The sequence below is a fragment of the Delphinapterus leucas genome, chromosome 13, assembly GCF_059928025.1.
Source record: "Delphinapterus leucas isolate spDelLeu-1000000601 "Yukka" chromosome 13, BTC_Dleu_Yukka2, whole genome shotgun sequence".
NCBI classification, from domain to species: domain Eukaryota; kingdom Metazoa; phylum Chordata; class Mammalia; order Artiodactyla; family Monodontidae; genus Delphinapterus; species Delphinapterus leucas.
The window spans coordinates 43,491,227-43,511,756 of record NC_143141.1 but is presented as its reverse complement, the minus strand read 5'-3'; the positions used below and the strand labels follow the sequence as shown (position 1 = coordinate 43,511,756).

At 35.0% G+C, this 20,530-nt stretch overlaps 2 protein-coding genes across 10 annotated transcripts in view; one reads left to right on the top strand and one right to left on the bottom strand.

The window, feature by feature from the left end:
* REL (REL proto-oncogene, NF-kB subunit) overlaps positions 1-20,530 on the top strand; it is a 46,117-nt gene that overhangs the window by 417 nt on the left and 25,170 nt on the right. For 2 of the 4 annotated variants that reach the window (XM_089923140.1, XM_089923139.1), the window contains exons 1-3: positions 9,660-10,101; positions 12,474-12,622; positions 17,039-17,130. In XM_089923140.1, coding sequence (XP_089779266.1) covers positions 9,751-10,101; positions 12,474-12,622; positions 17,039-17,130 — 592 coding nt within the window. In that variant the 5' untranslated portion in view covers positions 9,660-9,750. The other 2 variants (XM_089923141.1, XM_022597235.2) reach the window with 2 other exon arrangements.
* PUS10 (pseudouridine synthase 10) overlaps positions 17,039-20,530 on the bottom strand; it is a 94,072-nt gene continuing 90,580 nt past the window's right edge. For all 6 annotated transcript variants that reach the window (XR_002647864.3, XM_022597196.3, XM_022597195.2 and 3 more), the window contains one exon: positions 17,039-20,530. This exon is cut by the window's right edge. The gene's annotated coding sequence lies outside the window, so the exon portion shown is untranslated.

Sequence of the window (20,530 nt, the reverse complement as noted above, 5' to 3'; positions counted from 1 at the left end):
GAGGGCCGGGCGCGAGCCTGGCCCCGACGGCGGGGGCGGAGGAGGAGAGCGTCCGAGGGTCTTGCCGCTCAGGGTTTCGGGCGCTCAATTTTGGTTGTGACTCATTCTGTCTTTAAAATTGCCTCTGGCAAACTGTCAACCTTTTTAAAAAGTAAGCTGGTTCAGGGTTTGCGTGCGAAATCAAAGTCACGCTCTGTAATTTGATGCCATTATAATAGCCGAAGCCTTAGAGTTTCCCAAAGACTTGGTTTTTGGATTAGGGAAGTAATAAGAATCTAAATAAAGGAGGACGAAGATTTCCCGTATTTAAAAATTGATTTAAATTGAAATGGTGGTTTTACGTTTTAGAACAGGAACGAGGAACCTTCCGACCTCAGGAGAGGTCTATCTTTTTTAGTTTAATTTCATCAGTTGCCAAGAGGTGATCGCTGTCGTGCTGACAGTTGGACAAAATGCGGTGCGGCTTTAAAAATCACCAGTGGTATTTTAACAGGTCTTACGTGGAAATGTTCCTTCAACAAAGTGAATCATTTTTACTGTAAAGTGCGTACTTTCTAATTTATGGAACAGAAGTCGAGTTTTGTTTTGTTTTCCTTTGTTGGAAAGAAGGGGAAAAGAGGATTTTTAGAATCCCCGTGCTTTAAAATATGAGTAAGAATGAAAACAACTTTCTATCACTTATGTGAATACTTACTTTTAGTCAATAAATGCGTGGATCTCTTGCTTTGGGGGAAACCAGTTTACCAAGAAACTGCTTAAAGGGTGAGGGAGGGAGCCTCACATCCAGCCATGGTTTAGGTCTGCCTGTAATCTAAGGGAAGTAAATCAGGTAGACTGCATTCGAGTGGGATCTTTACAGAAGTCTGGCAAGGTTTATGGGGGCACTTTCCCGGCAGAGGGAGCAGCGTGAGCAGAGGCTGGGGGGCCTAAAAGTGTGGATTAACCCTGTGCTAGGAGGCTACAGAGGGAGGCTTGTTTATGCTTGACCCGCATCCTCCCAACTCCCTGGTTCAGTGACCCTCAGTAGAAGGCTGATGACTAGCGGAGAAGAGGAAGTAGAAAGCATAAAGGACTTTTTTTTTTTAAAGGGTTGAGCAGAACAAATCCATAGCTAGTGCTGTAGGCTGTGAAGGAAATTGGGGTGGTTCACATGACATTTGATTTCAGTTTGTCTGTGGTTTTCATGTGAGAATACAAATGTAGTTTAAGATATTTCAACTTTCTCTTTAGCCACCTAAGTGACCCTGAACTTTCAGATAATCTTGTAAATTCATAAATTCAAACCGTGTATAAATTAAAAGCGCAAAGTGACTTGAAACACTTGGTTAATTTATTGATTATCAGAAAGATTTTGTATGAAAGTTAAAGAAGGGCCAGCATTATAAGAAAAAAAAAATCAGCCTTCTGGTAATTTAACCAAACTTTGTTGATATATGGCATGAATGTAATACTCCTAATTCTTTCAAAAGAGAAAGAAAATAATTAGCCATTTATATAGAGTATCCTAAGACCCACATCATTTAAAAATGTGATACAATTTAAACTTGTTTAATGACACTATATTTTGTCCTATTGTGAGGACCGATTTCCTAAATTGAAGGGGAAAAAATTTAAAGGAGTGGAAAGTTGTAGGGTAATTTTCTTTTCTTTTTTTTTTCCTGTTTTCTGGAGTTGCATTAAAATGGGAGTGTTTAAAATATAACAAGTTATTTAAGTTGTAATTCAGTTGTCTGAAAACTGCTGAGGAAAAGTCTGGGTGTCCTTAATCACTCAGTAAAGACCTTAGACAAAAAGGTTCACAAAATTATAAACTCCCATCCTGTTCTGAAACAGTAATTTAACCGAAAGAGTAACAAAAACGACAAAAAAACTTTTGCTTAATTAGTCTATCATTGTCTAGTTTAGAGTCTGTTTGTAGTAAAGTTGTATAAAACCTCAAAAAGTATTTTTTATTGATTACCAAGCATTTAAGACCATTTCTTACCGGATGTAATATGTAAATAGGTGTCTGTAGTTGAATATATGATCTGTATAATGTGAAAGTAACAGATCATTATTTCATAAATAAAATTATATAAGTACCATGAATAACTGGGACTTTATGTATGATTCTAAATTTTGTTCAATTATGTTATTTAGGATTTCACAGCTCAAGTTCTATTAAGCTGTCTTTATTGCTTTTTTAAAAAAAAATTACACCTTGGTTCCAGTCTTTTGACACAATTAATGAGGACAGGCCTTAAGAAAAATGTTCTCAGTCCTATCCAAGGTATGCATAGACAGTCATTACTCTTGTATATTTATGATTCTATCCTGTTTAATATAAATAAAATTAGCTCTTTTTTTGTCTGAATTTAAAGCTTCTCATTGTTCCAGTAGAAAGTGCAAATGTTCCTGTGTGCGCATAGCTCTGTTTACTAATAAATAGTACTGTATTTGGTAAAATATGTTTTAAAATTTAGGTAATTTATTTTTATTTACTGTTTTAAAAATTATTATTTTTTAAATTGGAGTATAATTGATTTACAGTATTGTTTAGTTTCACATGTACAGCATAGTGATTCGGGGTTTTTTTGCATATTCGGGTATATTCCATTATGGGTTATTACAAAATATTGGGTATAATTCCCTGTGCTATACAGTAAATCCTTGTTGCTTATCTATTTTATGTATAGCATATTCACAGTTTTCTTTAGTATAGTTCTGCTATGTCACATAATAGGAAGTACACGAAGAAATCGTGTACTGCTTACCAACTTTGCACTACTTACCAACTTTGTAGTGTAAATTGCAAGAGAACTGTTTGTCTTGAGTAAAGGGGAAAAACTCAATGTAGTATGACACAATTTAATCTTTAATGAAAAACTGGAGCTGGAATTGATAGGTAAAGACAGTGATTTATTGTTTTTAGTAGAAGACTGAACACATAAACATGAAGGCTGCTTCAGAAGTGCAACACATGAAAATGTAGAGATAACAGTAGTATAAAAGAATTAAGATGATATATGATAGACATAGAGTGAAGGGAATGAGCAAGTGAAATGACTAGGGAGGAATCATGATGACTCATAATTGGGAACATCTGGCGTGTGTGTAGTATCTTTCTCAAATATAATTTGAGGGACTCAGAATTTCCTTTTGTTCCATCTTTCATCTGTGTTTTCTGCAAATGATTGTGTTTGTAGGCACATGACCCAAATAATTGCATGGGATATACTTACAGTAAAAAATTATTTGTTTAATTCATATTTAAATGGGCATCCTATAATTTTTATTTTTAAATCTGACGGTCTTAATCCAGACAGATGATTTGGCCTTGCCATCTGTTTTTAATTTAGTTTCTCTACTTTTTTCACCCTGGAAGTTAAAATTTTTTTTCAGGACTTATTCTTCCACCCCACACCCCAATGGCAGTGGAATCTCTAGCAGTAAAATCTCTTTGCCAAAATTTTTTACATATTTTATTTACCTTGTGGTGCATACATCAGTCAAATACTCATCTGCAAATTCCCTTACTTGGATTCTTAAAGCCCAGATGAGAGAGTCAGCCTGATATATTAGAGTAAACCTGGATTTTAGTCCATGATGGACCTGGGTTGGTTTTTATTCCAGTTCTGCCACTCTATGATTTGAAAATGGGTATAACTACTGCAGAGTCTTAATAGGAGCAAATGAGGTAATGCATGCCTATAAATGTTAGTTTTCTTCTGTACTGGAGCTGTTTTGGGACTCAGACCTCTAGGAAACAGGAGCTCCTAGAAACACTTGGCACTTAATACTGTTTAAGTATCCTGATGATTCTAGAATTTTACGAAACCTTAAGGTTTCATAAAAATAGACTAGACCAGATGCTAGATAGAAAATATATCTTTCAAGAATATGTAAGCATGCCCATTTACTTTTAAATAATTTGAAGTGGTTTTGTGTATATTTAAACTAGGGGAGTAGAAGTTGACAGTGATGTTTGGAGGCAGTCTCCTTTGTCCACTTAAATGATAGTAAGCATTCTGAAGAAGAAAGTAAATAAAAAATTGCTTAGTAAATAAACCACGTGTCCTTTTGCTAATTTGATTGATATAACTTATCCTTCCTTTGATTTCTTTTGCACCTTCTGTGTTAGTCTTTTTCTGTCTTTATGGGAATAGACTTGAGTTTTCCTTGCCCTTTTGTTAATTGGATACAATTCTGTGTAGGGAGTGGTAACTCTAAATTTTTATCATAATTGGGAAGAAATGGAAAAACTCACCTGTGTCTTAAGGTAAAGAAGGTCATCGACATAATTCAGTTGGGTTTGAGGAAAGAAGAACAGGTCTTTTCTTTTTCTCCAAAGTGAGTAGAGGTGATATTTAGAAAAGAATGTATTGGTAACTCCATTTGCTCCTTTGGGTCTCAGGCAATCTGTTATCCTGTACTTCAGTGAACGAGATTCAGTCTCTAGTCAGTTATTCAAAACTGTGGTGTTCACACATTGGCATGCTGTCTTGTAAGAAGTGTTACTGATGATAGTTAAAATATTAATTTTGTAAAAGATTTATTTTAAATATCAGTGCAGTTGAAGGCTATCTCTGTAATAGTGCTTTTTTTCTCTTGCTTGCATTTGGGTAAGCTTTTTAGAGTGGGAGAGAGTTACAAGTAGTCAGAATTCCTCCACCTAGTCTGTCCATCACCCGGTTCATCCTTGTACATGAATTTTGGGGTTGCTTCTCCAGATATGTGCGTTGTTGTTTCCACTTCTTTGTGTTTTAGGGCAATGGTTCTTAATCAGGAGTGTGTTCAAATTGCTTGGGAAGTTTTTTTCAGAAACAAGTCTGGGCTTTAGATGGATTTCTATCTCTATTCAGCAGATCTCAGGTGGGGTCAGGACACGTATGTTTTTTGAAAAAGCTACCTAGGTGATTCTGATATATAGCCCCAATATGAACTTTGTTCCAGGAATTTCATTGCATCTAAATACTCACTTGCCTGTGCCAAGATGCATTATCTTCTTAAACTAATTTGCATTTATTTTAGCTTATTTGCTATATCAGTTATTGTGACTTTATCCACAGCTGCTTTTATGCTGCTTGTTCTCTGAATTTGACCCCCCTGGGATCCCAGCTGTCATATTTGCTAATGTCATTCATAATTTCTTTTTCTTATAACTTTATATAATTTTGAACTTTAGTTTTAGCAACTGTAAAATGGGATAATAATTCCTGTCCTGTTTTTATGAGACTAAAGTTAAAAGGATCAAATGAGAAATGTATATTAAAGTGCCTTAAAACAGTGTTTTAATTACTATAATTAACATTTTTTCACTGTGCAATTAATGCTGGTTCCCAGTGCTAGCTGTCTGACAGTTGATCATCCACTTTTATCTTTTATTTCAATGTACATTCTTTTTTTTCTTTTTTTTCCAATGTACTTTCTTTTTTTAATCTTAAAAACTCAAATAGCACTCTTTCTTGCCTAAGTGCAAATAAAAACATAAATATATCTTGCAAACATTTTGGCTATATTTCAAATGTTATTCTGGTCTGTATGAGCATTTTACAATACTGTTAAAAATTTAGGGGTCAATCCCAGCTGTGCATAATATTGGTTAAAGAAAAGTACAGTAATCAGCTTGTTTAGAACCAACTTTTGAAGACATTTCTATGATTTTCAAAACTGTAGTGATTTGAGATAATCTTAGTTAAGAGTACTCATTTTCTCTACAGTTCCCTGATTTATGTTTTACCAACTTCCACTCCATAGATGATTGCATTTCACCACTTTTTATCTTCAGGAAGGATGGCACTTCAGAACAGGGTACTGAGGAAGGAAGTAACTGATACACTGTACTGATGCATGATATTATAAATGATTTATAGCTGGGAATTTTTTTAAAATTATAAATAGAGGTAAAGAAATTAGAATATGAATAGGTATGAGGAGTATGAAGGTGTAGCGATTTTAGTACTTACAAAGCACTGTTTTTTTCCTTAGTAGTACAACCTAATAAGGAAAATGTGAATAATTACTAATATAGTCTTTCAATGTTTGCATAATGTAGACAAACAAAGATCTTTAGATTTTCAGTCATTCATTCCACAGATATTTACTGAATATCTGTGCAAGGCACTGATGAGTAGGACACAATTCCTGCCTTTAGGTAGCTTGAAGAAATAAAACAAGTTGTTTGAAGAAATAAAACAAGTAGCTTTTTTTCAAGAAGAAATAAAACAGTGAGTCTTCCCTAACTTACAGTTATTTGCAATAATTGCCATAAACAAAACGCTGTGATAGTTTAGAGGAGGGGAAGATTATTTGCAGCTGGGGGAATGGAGAATATTACAGTAAACTCTAGTTGTTAGACTTTTTACCAATAAAGAGCTTCTACAATAGAAAGAATAGAGTTCAAGGGTTTTTTTAAGTACTTGATGTTATATGATAACTAATATTTGTCATTTTTAGAATTTAAAAATCTTTAAAAAATGTTTTATTTAATCTTTCAGCAACTGCTTTTCTGTTCTCTTGTCTACAGACTTTTTTCTTAAACACACTTTCTAGTTTAAGGAAGTGTTGTATAACCAATGAAATATTTGAGTGCTCACTTTAAGCCTAGCACTTTTATTCACACTCCTCCCTCAAAAGTTAGCCACTTACCATTAGTGATGTCATTCTATATCAACTTCCCACTAAGACACCTTTAAGTAAGCAGTGGGCAGGGATTTATTTGACCTTTAGTTCAACCACAAAGATGATTTAAGATATTACTTAAAAAATACTGTTGAGTATTTTGAACTTCGTTTTCAGAGGAAAATGTACTTTCTTTTAAATACTCCTACAAGGATATATAAGATTGTGAAATTTTTTCTTTTTTTATTATAGTTCACTTACAATGTTGTGTTAGTTTCTCTTGTACAGCAAAGTGAATCATATATATATATATATATATATATATACACACACACACATATATATACAAATATATATCCACTCTTTTTTAGATTCTTTTCTCATATAAGTCATTACAGAGTATTGAGTAGAGTTCCCTGTGCTATACAGTAGGTTCTATTTTTGTGGCTGCGCTGGGTCTTTGTTGCTGCGCACGGGCTTTCTCTAGTTGCAGCAAGCAGGGGCTACTCTTCTTGCAGTGCACGGGCTTCTCATTGCAGTGGCTTCTCTTGTCGCAGAGCATGGGCTCTAGGCGTGAGGGCTTCAGTAGTTGCAGCACGCGGGCTCAGTAGTTGCGACACATGGGCCCCAGAGGGCGCGGGCTTCAGTAGTTGTGGCGCGTGGGCTCAGTAGTTGCGGCGCACAGGCTCTAGAGCACAGGCTCAGTAGTTGCCCCGCAGCATGTGGGAGCTTCCCAGACCAGGGATCGAACCTGTGTCCCCTGCATTGGCAGGCGGATTCTTAACCACTGGACCACCAGAGAAGTCCTATAGAGTAGGTTCTTATTTGTTATCTATTTCATATATAGTAGTGTGTATATGTCAATCCCAATCTCCCAGTTTATCCTTCCCAGGGATGCAAAATTGAAATACTCATCTGCATGCGTTACATTTTTCAGTAAAACTGAAATAAGTATTATTAACTTGATTAGGTTAAAGTCAGTTTTCCCTGGCTCTTTGCCTTTTGAATAAACAAATAGGTAGTAAATTCAAGCACAAGGAGTCTAAACCAAACAGAATAAAATTAAAGATACCAGTAATACTTTACTTAGTAACACAAAGAAAATATGGAGCCATCAATGACTCTTTACTTTCTCTTAACCCTAATGTTCGTTCAGTCACCAAATACTGTCAATTTTATCTTTTAAATAATCCTTCATTCCTATTATCACTACCAAATTTCAGAAATACTCTCATCATTGCCCACATTACTGTAACAGCCTCTAAATTGATCACCTTGCTTTCTCTTTTTCTTTTAATCTGTTCACTGCCACCAGAATTCTTACTCTAAAATGTCAATCAGATCATGTGATTCCCCTGCATAAAACCTTACATGGATTCTCTGTCGCTCATAGAATGAAATCCAAATCTCCAAATGTACTCTGGCTTTGGTTCTCTTTCTAAGGGTGGAAGTGTACTTCATTTCCATTGGGGCTGTATTGTGATTCTTTGGCTCTTTTTTTCTGTGCCTCCACCTTTGGACACACTCTTCCCTTTCTCTAGAATGCCTGCGTTTCTCCCTTCCCCCTCCCCACCGTTTTGCTTCAGTACCTCTTTTTTTCCTTTGACATAGGCTTTCCTGACTCTTTTGCTCTTATTACAATTTTATGCAGAATTTTGTTAGCATAAACAAAATTTTGTTCCTCTATAGTCTAATAATTTGGGTTGTTTGCCTCACTATTCTGTAAGATCCTTGAAAGAAGCAGTTGTGTATATACTGTCATGGTATCACTATAAATCATTGTTTTCAAGAAAGCATTCAAAATAATAATAGACCATTTACTGAATATTTGTTATATGTCTGATACTTGGTAAGAACCTAACACATGTTATCTCTAATACTCACAACAACCCTGTGTGGTAGGTGCTATTGTTATTATCTCCATTTTATAGAGTAGGAAACTTAAGAGATATGATATTTCCAGGGTCTTCAATGTTAAGATGTGGCTGAGTAGTACTCAAAAGGCCTCTTCCCCATACTGCATTGATAATACCCACTGTGTTACCCTTTCTGAAGATTTGCTTGCATCATAACAGAGGATAAGCCTTTAGTCAAATAAATGGATATCTTAATTGTGGGAATTTAGAAATCACTAAACTGATTGAGGGAGGGTTTTTTGGGGGGTTTTGGTTTTTGATTTGGGGTTTTTTTTTTTTAGTGGAAGGCATCTTTATACCCCTAAATAAAGATACATTGCTAAGTACCCTACTTGTAAGCACACTTGAGTGTCTTTAATTAAACTGTCATTTCCATGATTTGGATCATTTCCATGATTTGGATAATAAGAGGGGGCAAAAGTGCATATGTTTTAGACAGCTTTATAGACATATAACTAATGTACAATAAATTACACATGTTTAAAGTATGCAATTTTATAACTTTTGATGTATTTATACAATTTTGAGATCATCACCACAATCAAGTAATTAACATGCCTGTCATTCCCCAAAGTTCCCCATCCACTCCACACCCCTATGCTTAGGCAACCAGTGATCTGCTTTCTATCATTATAGATTCGTTTACATATTCTAGAGTTTTATATAAATGGAATCATAACAGTATGTGCACTTTTGATCTGGCTTCTTTCACTCAGTATATTTATTTTGAGATTCGTCCATGTTGTTCTGTGTATCCGTATTGATTCTAAAGGTATATATTTTGAATTACATTCGTTATAGAAAGTAAATAATTATTTTCTTTTCCTCTGTTGTGTCTTATACTTTAGGTGGGACTGACTGAAAATTCTTTTGAGCGTAAAGTCCCTTCTGGAACTTGTTTTGCTGTACTATGTATAAGTCCTTTAAGATTCCAATGGAGATATAAAAAACTTAACATTTCCTTCTGCAAGGATTTAAATACATTTTCATTTTCAATGAACAGTCTTTTAGTCCACTGTTAAGTCTAATGTAAAATCAAGCAAAGTCACTTTTGGAATATAATATTGTACTTCTGAAGACTATCTTCTTGACCCATTTGGGAGAATTTTGGGGGAAAACCCTTCTGCTTGGCCTCATGTAAGTGGGTATCTCTGAAGTGGTTATCACAGAACTTCACTCTGGCATTAGTTATAGATATTAAACGATAAAGTGCTAACCAGTAAATATGATTTGAATGACTTGTGTTTACACTGTACGGGAGCTCAATTTGAATGAGAGAGAAGAGTGTCTTTGCCACCCAATCTTTGATAATTACATTTCAACCTTGTTATTTAATACTGAGAGGAAAAATTTTTTAGTCTACTGTTTTATAAAAACAAAATGGTCAAAATCCATTATCATTCCTATTGTAATCTCACCCTCCCCCCTTTTAAAATTTTCAGGTGGTAATAAACCACGTATAGAGATAATTGAACAACCCAGGCAGAGGGGAATGCGTTTTAGATACAAATGTGAAGGGCGATCAGCAGGCAGCATTCCAGGGGAGCACAGCACAGACAACAACCGAACATACCCATCTATCCAGGTAATAGACCATTCTCCTGTGTGTGTCTGTCTCTTAGTTGCTTCATATTTTAGCTACAGCAACTATGTTAAAGACCCAGCTTCTTCACAGTGATCTCCACCAGCTTTTCTTCCTTTTTTTTCTTTTTGATTGATCTATACTGCATAGAATTCTAGGGACATTTCTTAAGTACAGCATGGATTCTTCATCCCTGTGGATAGTTATACATTGTGTGTTAATCTAAGTAGAGTGATTCCCAGTGCTTAGTATACATTGGCAGCTTTTGGATGATGATCCCTTTCATGGAACAAAAAGCTAATGAGGAAAAAGCATTCTCTCCTTGCAGAGGTGATCAGAATTGTTCTGTAGATTGAAAACATGCATTTGGGAATTCAATTAGAATTCTTCCTGCAGTCACTTGGTTAATCTAGGGTCTATGTAAAAAGAGAACATTTTTTGTCTTTTTTCCCCCTTACCTTTATTGCCTATCCCGGATACTCTGGGTTGCCTTGACTGATTTGAAATATTGTCAGTTTTTAAATATGGTTTTTTCATATTAGCATAAATTTCGAAAGCAGTTTGACTTTGGTAATATACTATAATTATAAACTATACCATATTTGTATTTTATATTTATATACATTTCCTTCAGTTTTTAATGATTTTTTTTTTATTCTTTAAATGCCAGTTTAAAACCTTAATGGCAGAGTGGATTTTTGAAAAGTGTTATTCAATGTTTCATCAGCAGATCTGAATTCACTATTTTATAACTAGATTATTTACAGAGTTTACTCTATTGAACTTAAAGGAAATGCTAAGTTATATAACAAGCCAATGACAAAATTACATATTGAATTACAAATTCCAATCTTCTATCACATTTTTTGTTAGCAATATGGATTTGAGTTAGATCTAAGTCTTTTTATATAATGTTAAAATGGGAGAGGTGCTAATAAAAGGTAAATAAGAAAACAGTAATCTTCTATTCCTTTAAGAGCGAATTTTAGCTCTTCTCCATAATTCAGCTTATTCTATACATTCTCTTTAATATTTCTGAGGTCTATATCCTTACCATTCCAGTATGTTCTAAACAACTTTGCAGCTTGAGTTCTACATTAGTCTACCTTATGCTTTTTTCTTTTTTCTTTTTTTTTTGGCTGCACCACACAGCTTGCAGGATCTTAGTTCCCCAACCAGGAATCGAACCTGTGCCCCTGCAATGGAAGCACAGAATCCTAACCACTGGACCGCCAGGGAATTCCCAGCCTTACACATTTAAGTTGTTACCTTCTCTTTTATTCAGAAAAGCAATAAATACTTTCTGGTTACTGTTCAAATTAAGTTTAAATTCAAAATTTTAATGCCCTTTTACCTGTGAAACCACCTATTCTTACTTAACTGCCTTGTCATTTGTGCTTGCAAATTTGCTAGCTTCCAACCTAAACATTAGCTCATCCCCACATGCTTCCTTCCTCTCCCATGTTTAACTCTTCTCTTCTTTCTCAGCGTTCTGTGTGAAAACTTAATTTTGCAAAACTCAACTTGATTTATTGCCTGTTATACAGTGAACACTTGCAGTATGCTTACTGATTAACAAATATTTTTGTAAAATGGAATGTAATGTATTAAGTAAAATGATCATATTTGTGTGGTATCATTTCCATTATGGCTTAAATATATACTTTTTTGTTTTTTGGCTGCATTGGGTCTTCATTGCTGTGTGTGGGCTTTCTCTAGTTGCGGCGAGTGAGGGCTACTCTTTGTTGCGGTGCGTGGGCGTCTTATTGCCATGGCTTCTCTTGTGGAGCACAGGCTCTAGGTGCACCGGCTTCAGTAGTTGCAGCACGCGGGCTCAGTAGTTGTATCTTGCGGGCTCTAGAGCATAGCCTCAGTAGTTGTGGTGCACGGGCTTAGTTGCTCCGTGGCATGTGGGATCTTCCCAGACCAGGGCTCCAACCCGTGTCCCCTGCATTGGCAGGTGGATTCTTAGCCACTGTGCCACCAGGGAAGCCCTAAATATATACTTTGAAGGAATGTTTATGGTATGACAATGAATATAATGCATGGCATTCAGTGACTCAACATCTTAGAATTTCCTCATGCTCTGTGATAATATTTTGGTGTAATTTTACTTGTTTTCAAAGGAAAATAAGCAGAAATCAGATGATATGACCAATTGAATTAGGGCACAAAATAATATGCCAAGGAACTGAGAGGTAAAATTCTCCTCTACTGGTATTCTCTGTAAAGTTTCATCCAAACTGCAGTTGCCAGTCAATTGGACTTTATTTATCCAGTGCTAACTATATTATATAAATTGAACTCTCATTTTGTAGATCAGTTCTTAATGAGATGTATTTATGGATCATATATTTAATTTCCCCCCTTTTCAGATTATGAACTACTATGGAAAAGGAAAAGTGAGAATTACATTAGTAACAAAGAATATCCCACATAAACCTCATCCTCATGATTTAGTAGGAAAAGACTGCAGAGATGGCTACTATGAAGCAGAATTTGGACAAGAACGCAGACCTTTATTGTAAGTACACAGTCACAGACATTTTTAGGAATAGGATAAGCATAGAATGAATGCTCTTGATTCCTATCCATGTACCTCTGTTATTTTTTAGCAGAATAAACTAATTCCTCACTGTACTTCTATTTACTATAGTATACATTTACATTTTCTTATCGTTTGCATTGGAACTACCCTTTCATTCTTTATTAGTAGACACAGTCCATGTTGGTAGCAGGAATACTTCTTTATTGTAACTAAAAGTAAACAAACTTATTTTATGCTGCGATTTTCTTTCTTAGTTTGAACAACTTATGAAATATTTTCTTTCATAAATTTTTACTCTCTTTTCATTGATAGTTAACTTAAAAATTGCCAGATGTGAGAAAATCAACTGGAAAACTGGAATTATTATTTGAAAAGGGCAGTTATAAAATTAACATACAGCAATAGTCCTAAGATTTTAAAAAAGTATGTAATACTTTGTGTTTGAGGCTGCTGGATGGATCCATTCATCCTATTGGTGAGAGTGTAAATAAATATAATCTTTCTGGTAGGCTTTTTAACAACTACATAGCAAAAGCCTGAAAAATATGAATGTCTCTTGAACTAGCAATTCTATTTCTAGGAATTTATCCTGAGGAAATAATTTCTAATTAAGCATGTTCAGAAATTTAGCTATAACGATGTTCATTGAAGCTTTGTTTGTGATGGCAAAAAGTTAGAAGCAATCCAGATAATAAACAAAGGGGGATTAGTTAAATAAACTGGTATATCCATGCAGTGTACTCCTATGTAGCCTTAAAAATAACCTTGCAAATATGTCTTTGTATAGAATGATATTCCCAATATTTAGATAAATAAAATAGGGCTTTAAAACAATGTGTGATAAATAATTTTTTTAATTTTCATTTTATATTGGAGCATCGTTGATTAACAATGTTGTTTTAGTTTCAGGTGTACGTGATAAATAATTTTTTCAAAAGTAAATGTGTACATATACATAGTAGTATAAACACTAAGGTATTGATAGTAGTTGTCTCTGGGTAGGAAGAATTGTGGGGTTTTATGTTCTTTTAACTGGTGTTTATTTTATAATTCATTTTTTGTAACGAATATGTGTTGCCTTTGAGGAAAAGTGAAACCAATTGCAACAGGAAAAGATTAGTGGCCTCCTTAAATACTAGCAGTAACCATTTAGAAAGTATACTTTAAAAATATTCCTCTTTCAGTAACAACACAAAACATAAACTATCTAGTTATACAAACTTGGCAAGAAGTATTTCCTGTTTATATTATTTGACCTCCCAATAGCATTTACATTGTAGATTACTCCTTTATTGGAACATTATTATTCCTTGATTTCTGATTTAGTGAGAACAAACTTTCCTGTTTTACTTCTTACTTCTCTGGCTGTTCTTTCTCAATCCTAGTTACAGGCAGTTAAATTTTTGGACTACCTTAATTATGTCCAGTGATGCCCAATAATGCCTGTTAGGGCTGTCCTACCCTTCCCCTCAATCCAAGATCCTGTTAAGGATCATACATTATTTTTAGGTGTCATGCTTATTTAGTCTCCTTTGATTTAGAACAGTTTCTTGGCCTTTGTTGGTCCTTCATGACATTAACATTTTTGAAGAGTTTAGGTTGTTTTGAAGAATGTTGTTCAATGTGGATTAGTCTGAATGGTTGCTCATGATTATGTCCATGTTACCATGAATAATAATTTCATGTTAACATGAAATATTTTGGATGAGAAATCTACAGAGGTGATGCTGTATTGTTCTCAAAATAATGTTTTAGGAGACGCCATATTAGTCTATATTAGTACTACTATATTTTCCCATTGGTGATATTAATTGGCATTCTATTGTAAAGAACTTTTCCATCTTCCCCTACCTCAGTTGAAAAAATAACACTATAGACTCATGGATTCTTTTATTCAGTGTATTATAATTGAATGCTAGTCCATTACTAGCATTATTATTTTGATTTTCAAATTGACCCAAACTTGACCAAGGCAAGCCCCTTCAAACTGTTTCCTGTGTCCTTTTGACATGTCCCCATCTTTCTTCGAGCACTTCTTTACTTTCTGACACAGCGAAGTGTTCAAGACTTACTCGTACTTTTCTTGCCCAAGCCTTGAAATCTTCAGTTGTTTCTAAGGATCCCTGGTTTCTTTCAGTAGGGAATGGTAATAAGGGTGATTGCCTTTTTGACATATTCTCTTAAATAGCTCAAAAGCACCTCAAATAGAATATGCCCCAAACCTTGATCTTACCCTGATCATATATACCTCTTTCCTCTCAAAATTGGTCTTCCAGTGTACCTTGTTTTACTAGTTGCTGTAAAAGCCCCAAACATAGGTGTCATCCTTGACACCTCCTCACAGAGGTGCACACGTTGAATTCACTAACAGGTACCTCCTAAATAGGTCTTGAATCTATCCACTTCTCTCTATGACTCCATCACCAGCATACTAATTGATCAACTCTCTCCTATCATAGGTTCCCGTGACATAATGTGTATCTCCTTTATAAAACTTGTCATGATTTCAGTTTAGCATCTTGGTGTGTGATTACTTCATGTCTGTTTCACTAGAAAAAAAGTTTCAGCAAACTTTTTCTGTAAAGGACCAGATAGTAAATATTTTAGGCTTTGCAGGCCCTGTGGTCTCTGCTGTACCTGCTCAACTCTGCTGTTGTGGCATGAAAGTACCTGTAGATAATATGCCAACAAATAAGTTTGTTCGAGTAAAACTTTATTTACAAGAACAGGTAGGTGGTGGGCCAGATTTAGTCCATGGGCTATAGTTTGCCAACCCCTGCTCTAGACTGTAAGCTCCATGAGAGGAGGGACTGTATACTCCCATTACTTACCAGAGTTTTTGGTACATAGTAGGAACCCCCGAACTTGTTGAATGACTATGAATGAATGAGTAATTGATTCAGATAATCTCTGTGATCCTTGGTTTCCTCATGTCAGAATTTCAGTGTGTGAATAGGAGTCAAATATGATTATTCAGATGAAACTGTCAAGTAGTGTATAAATATATAAAAACAAAGAGTTCTTTAAAATCTTTTGTCAAAGAAAAAGTGAGAACCAACCTAAGAATCTTTCAAAGAAGTGGAATACTTTTGAGGAAGACAATCATGATTTCAGGGTTTCAAGAAAGGATTACAAGTTCAAGATTGACTTTTTAATTATTGGAGGCAGAAGAAGGAAATGTTAAAGATATTTTAGGTGCTAACAAAATCACAGGTGTGGTGAATGTGAAGAGCATGAACAATAAGACAACAGCAAATGGAGGGGGCAAACAAGGCAAGCGACCTCCTGGTGCAAAGGGCCATGTCAAGTTTGAACAAATGGTAATGTTAGTATAACCAAGTTTTGCTTCCTTATTCACACCCACCCAACTTTAATGATGTCATGGTTTTTCCATGTGGGAACAAGTATGACTGGTGGTGGTAGGGGAGTTCCCACCACCATCATCTGTACTACACATATGCAAATTAGTAATATTTGTAGCAGTTGAGAAATTTTCCATAAATGACATTTTGAAACTTTTGTCAAATATTATTGTTGGTATTAAATATCTTTCTAATGAAAAAATATGTAGTTTGGTGCTTTCTTATGATGAATGATTATTATAACTTCATATGATAAGGCACAAAACATATTCCACTGCTGCTGGCGGTGAAGTCATTTGAAGTCAAAAACCAGATGTCCATGGAGTGGAGAGGTTGAGGTGTAAGAGGATTAGCAGGCACTGTAGCAAACTGCAGAGCCCTGTATAAATGGGGCTGCAGGTGCTTAGCTCCAGCCAGGTGTTTCTGTGCCAATCTGCTGTTGCCAGACCTTTAAAATGTTCAGGAGAAGCCAGAAATCCAGAATGTTTATATGCAGTTACCTGGTTTTTAAATGTTGGTAGTCTACGCACATTTTTAAAAAATGTAGTCAACACTTTTATGAGCTCAGCAAAACTATACCTGTAGGTGTCAGCCTGTGGGCATCTTTTTACAACTTTTGCTTTACATTATCAAATGTACAGATTTTATTGATTTGATTATGAATTCGTTTGGGAGGTGAATTTTAGCTTTTTGGTGTTGCTTTCCTCTTAATCTTTGTCCACTTTGGTATATTTGATGCAGGAATATTAGTAAGATCTAACCATAAAATACTGTATGTAAAAGTGATGACGTATACACTGCTTTTCTTTTAACAGTTCTCTTAGAAATATAGCCCCAATTTTTATCCTCACATCTTTATCATAGCAATTGGAAATGTACTTCATGCTTTTAATATCTCCATCTGACATTATGATGACCTTTCAGTGCTGGTTATATGCTTGATTTTTGCAGTATCCTTTAATAAAACCTCATTTATGTGTCCTTGTATTCAGCTATAAGGAAATTTGAAAGTTCTGTGTTTTCCTTCTAGTTTTCAAAATTTGGGTATTCGATGTGTAAAAAAAAAAGAAGTAAAAGAAGCTATTATTTCAAGAATAAGGGCAGGAATCAATCCTTTCAATGGTAAGTATGTTTGATTTAATTATTTCTATTATTTGGATATTGACTTATTGTGATAAATGATTTCTATTTGTATCTTCAACCTGTGCTTTAAAAGCTGTCTTAAGTTCTGTGTTAACTTATATACTTGTCTTACACCTGTAAATGAGGATTGAAGTATATTTAAAATGCTTCAGTGTTGAAAAAAAAATCTTATTCACACAAGGCTTTCTACTATCAGTGAAGAGTGTCATTGTTTTCTATAAGAAAACCCTCTCAAAAATATTCTGATTCTTTTGGAATGTGGCCTTCCTTTTGCCACTCCAGCAGACAATATATACTCCCCCCTCTGAATATTGAATAGGCACTGTGGTTATAAGGTATTGGAGTGCATTTAACTCAAGGGCATATTCAACAGTGAAACTTAAATTAATCCCAATGTGGAAGTAGTATAGAAATAGTAGAGGCTATACAAAATATTTTCATAGTATATTTGTATGTACGGCTAGATATTTACTGTTCAGTGGATTTTGTTGGGGATGGCACTGTCTGGTGTAGCACCTGGTAATGGTGCCACAATTGCTACAGAATAGGTGAGGGCTATATTTCTTGAATAGAAAAATGACTACCAAGCTGACATCCTACACTACAGTGGTCTCCATTGTAAAGTCATCTGCAGCCACTTAAATATGCATAATTCAGGTATTGAACAACTATAAAATTTTCAAAGAATAGATTTCTTTGTCATATTTAAGATATCCTTATATTGTTAGTTTGTGTTTTTTGTGGATGTTTAAAAATAATTTCAGGGATATGATGATAATTTAAAGAATATCCTCATAGACAAGTAGTGTTTTTATGAATTATAAGGTCTGCATCTCTTTTCTCTAGGTCTTTATTTTTCATACTATTTAGTATAACACAAAAAGCAAAAGTTCCCTTCTTTCTCTTCAGTATTACTCACTGTAAGAGACTACTGTTAAATTTGATGTAAATTTTTCTAGAATTTTCTTTATACATGTGTCATGTATATATATACACACACATGTATTTTTTATACAAATGGAGTCATGTTACACTTCCTAATCTACTACTTCGTACTTTTCACTCAGGAATATATCTTAAACATCTTTCCATATTAGTACTTATAAATCTAGTTCACTTTTTAACAGTATTCTGTGGTTTGGGTAGGCTTTAATTTGTTTATCTAGTCATCTATTAATAAACATTTAAGTTATTTTCAATTTACTAAAAAAACTCCATTGAATATAGACTTTGAACTCTTGTGTGATTTTTTTAAAAAAATAAATTTATTTATTTATTTATTTTTGGCTGTGTTGGGTCTTCGTTGCTGCGCGCGGGCTTTCTCTAGTTGCAGTGAGCAGGGGCTACTCTTCGTTGTGGTGTGTGGGCTTCTCATTGTGGTGGCTTCTCTTGTTGTGGAGCATCGGCTCTAGGCGCACGGGCTTCAGTAGTAGTGGCATGCAGGCTCAGTAGTTGTGGTGCATGGTCTTAGTTACTTAGTTGCTCTGCGGCATGTGGGATCTTCCCGGACCAGGGCTCAAACCTGTGTCCCCTGCATTGGCAGGCGGATTCTTAACCACTGGGCCACCAGGGAAGTCCCGCTTGTGTGATTTTTTTTTCCTTAAATATTTTCTATGCCTTCATTTCCTTATTTATAAAGTGGAGATAATAATAGTACCTACTTCATAGGTTGCTATAAGAATTAAATGAACTAAAATATGTAAAGCACTTATTATGTACTAGGAACTATTCTAAGTGCTGTATGAGTATATGTTATTAATATCATGCCTTGTTCTGGATTGGTAAAAACAAAAATCAGAAAACCCCCCAAACTTCCACAGATGGCCCATCTGCCTTTTGACTCCTGCATTTTCCTTTTTAATGCCCTTTCCACTGGAGTCAGGAGATCTGGATTTGAATTCCAGCATTGCCACTTGTACATGGTACGTGGCTTGGGAAAGTTAAGTAACCAAAGCTTTGGTTTTCTCTTCTGTAAAGCAGAGATTAAATAAAATAGTGTACATAAAGTACTTAACATTTACTCCTTGACATACAAATAATACTTAATAAATGGTAGCTATTATTTATAATCTCCTTGTTTTATACTGCATTATCCCTGTTTCATACTATGCCTAGACTTGATGGCCACTTTAATTTAAAAGTTGGCCTTTTACTTTAGCAATAAATCAAAATTTTAAATGAGCATACTCTTGACCCAGAAATTTTCCACTTTTGAAAATTATCCTAAGGAAATAATACCTGGTGGAGCTAGGATTTGAAAACAGGTAGCCTGGCTCTCGGGCACATTGCTTTATCTCAACTATGCTTGTTGTATTAACTGCTGTATTAACTCCCCGCCCCCACCCATTAGAATAATATTAGAACAGTGCTTTAGCATATTATTGTGATTAAAAAGTTGCAATGGCTCCTTAAATAGTTTAAAAATGAAATGGCCCTAAATTGGAAATCTTCCACATGTACCTCCAACATATCTTTCCTACCTTCTTGTCCACTGCTCCTCTTCATGAACCATTCTCTATTCCAGAAAAACTGTTTTGTTCATCTACCCTGACCATCTCTCAGTCGTCTCTGTTCTTCTCACTACCATTGTAGGAATGTAAGCTTACATCAGTTTTTAGCCTGGACTGTTATTGATAGCCTCTAAACTTGTGTTCCTGCCTCTATTCTAGATCACCCTCCAAGCAGTTTATACACTCTACATCCAAAAAGATTCTTCTGAAACCAACATGAATCAGTTCAGAACTCTGCTTATTATCCTTCAGTGACTCCACATCATCTTCACCAGTGACTCTCAATTTGAATGTGCATAGGAATCCCTTAGTACTTGCTAAAAATGTAGAATCCAGGCCACATTTCCCCTAATTTGATAGGTCTGATGTGGGGCCTTGGGCTCTGCATTTTAAGAAGCCTCTAGATCCATGTTTCTTAACTGCAACTCACAGTAGGAAATAGATTTTATTTGTCTACTCAATACATACACATGCACACGTACACACATTCTTACTACATGCAGTATATTCTTACTACATGCAGTATACTCTCTAATCCATTCCTTTCCATTTGATTTTTTTTTAAAGAAAATGCATGTCCAACCCAGTAAATTAATTTTATGACCAATGGGTCCTAAACTCTTAGTACATGCAGTATGCTTTCTATTCTATTCAATTCCATTTCTTTTTCTTTTTTTTTTAAGGCAATGCTTAATGAAGCCACTAAATTAATTTTATGACCATTGGGTCTCAAACTACAATTTGAAAATCTCTGCCCTAGATGATTCTAATGCAAGTGATCCTGGACCACACTTTGAGAAACCCTGATATACTTGCTAGATTCAGTTTCTCAAGCATGGCATTTAAAGCCCTTCATAATCTGATCCTTG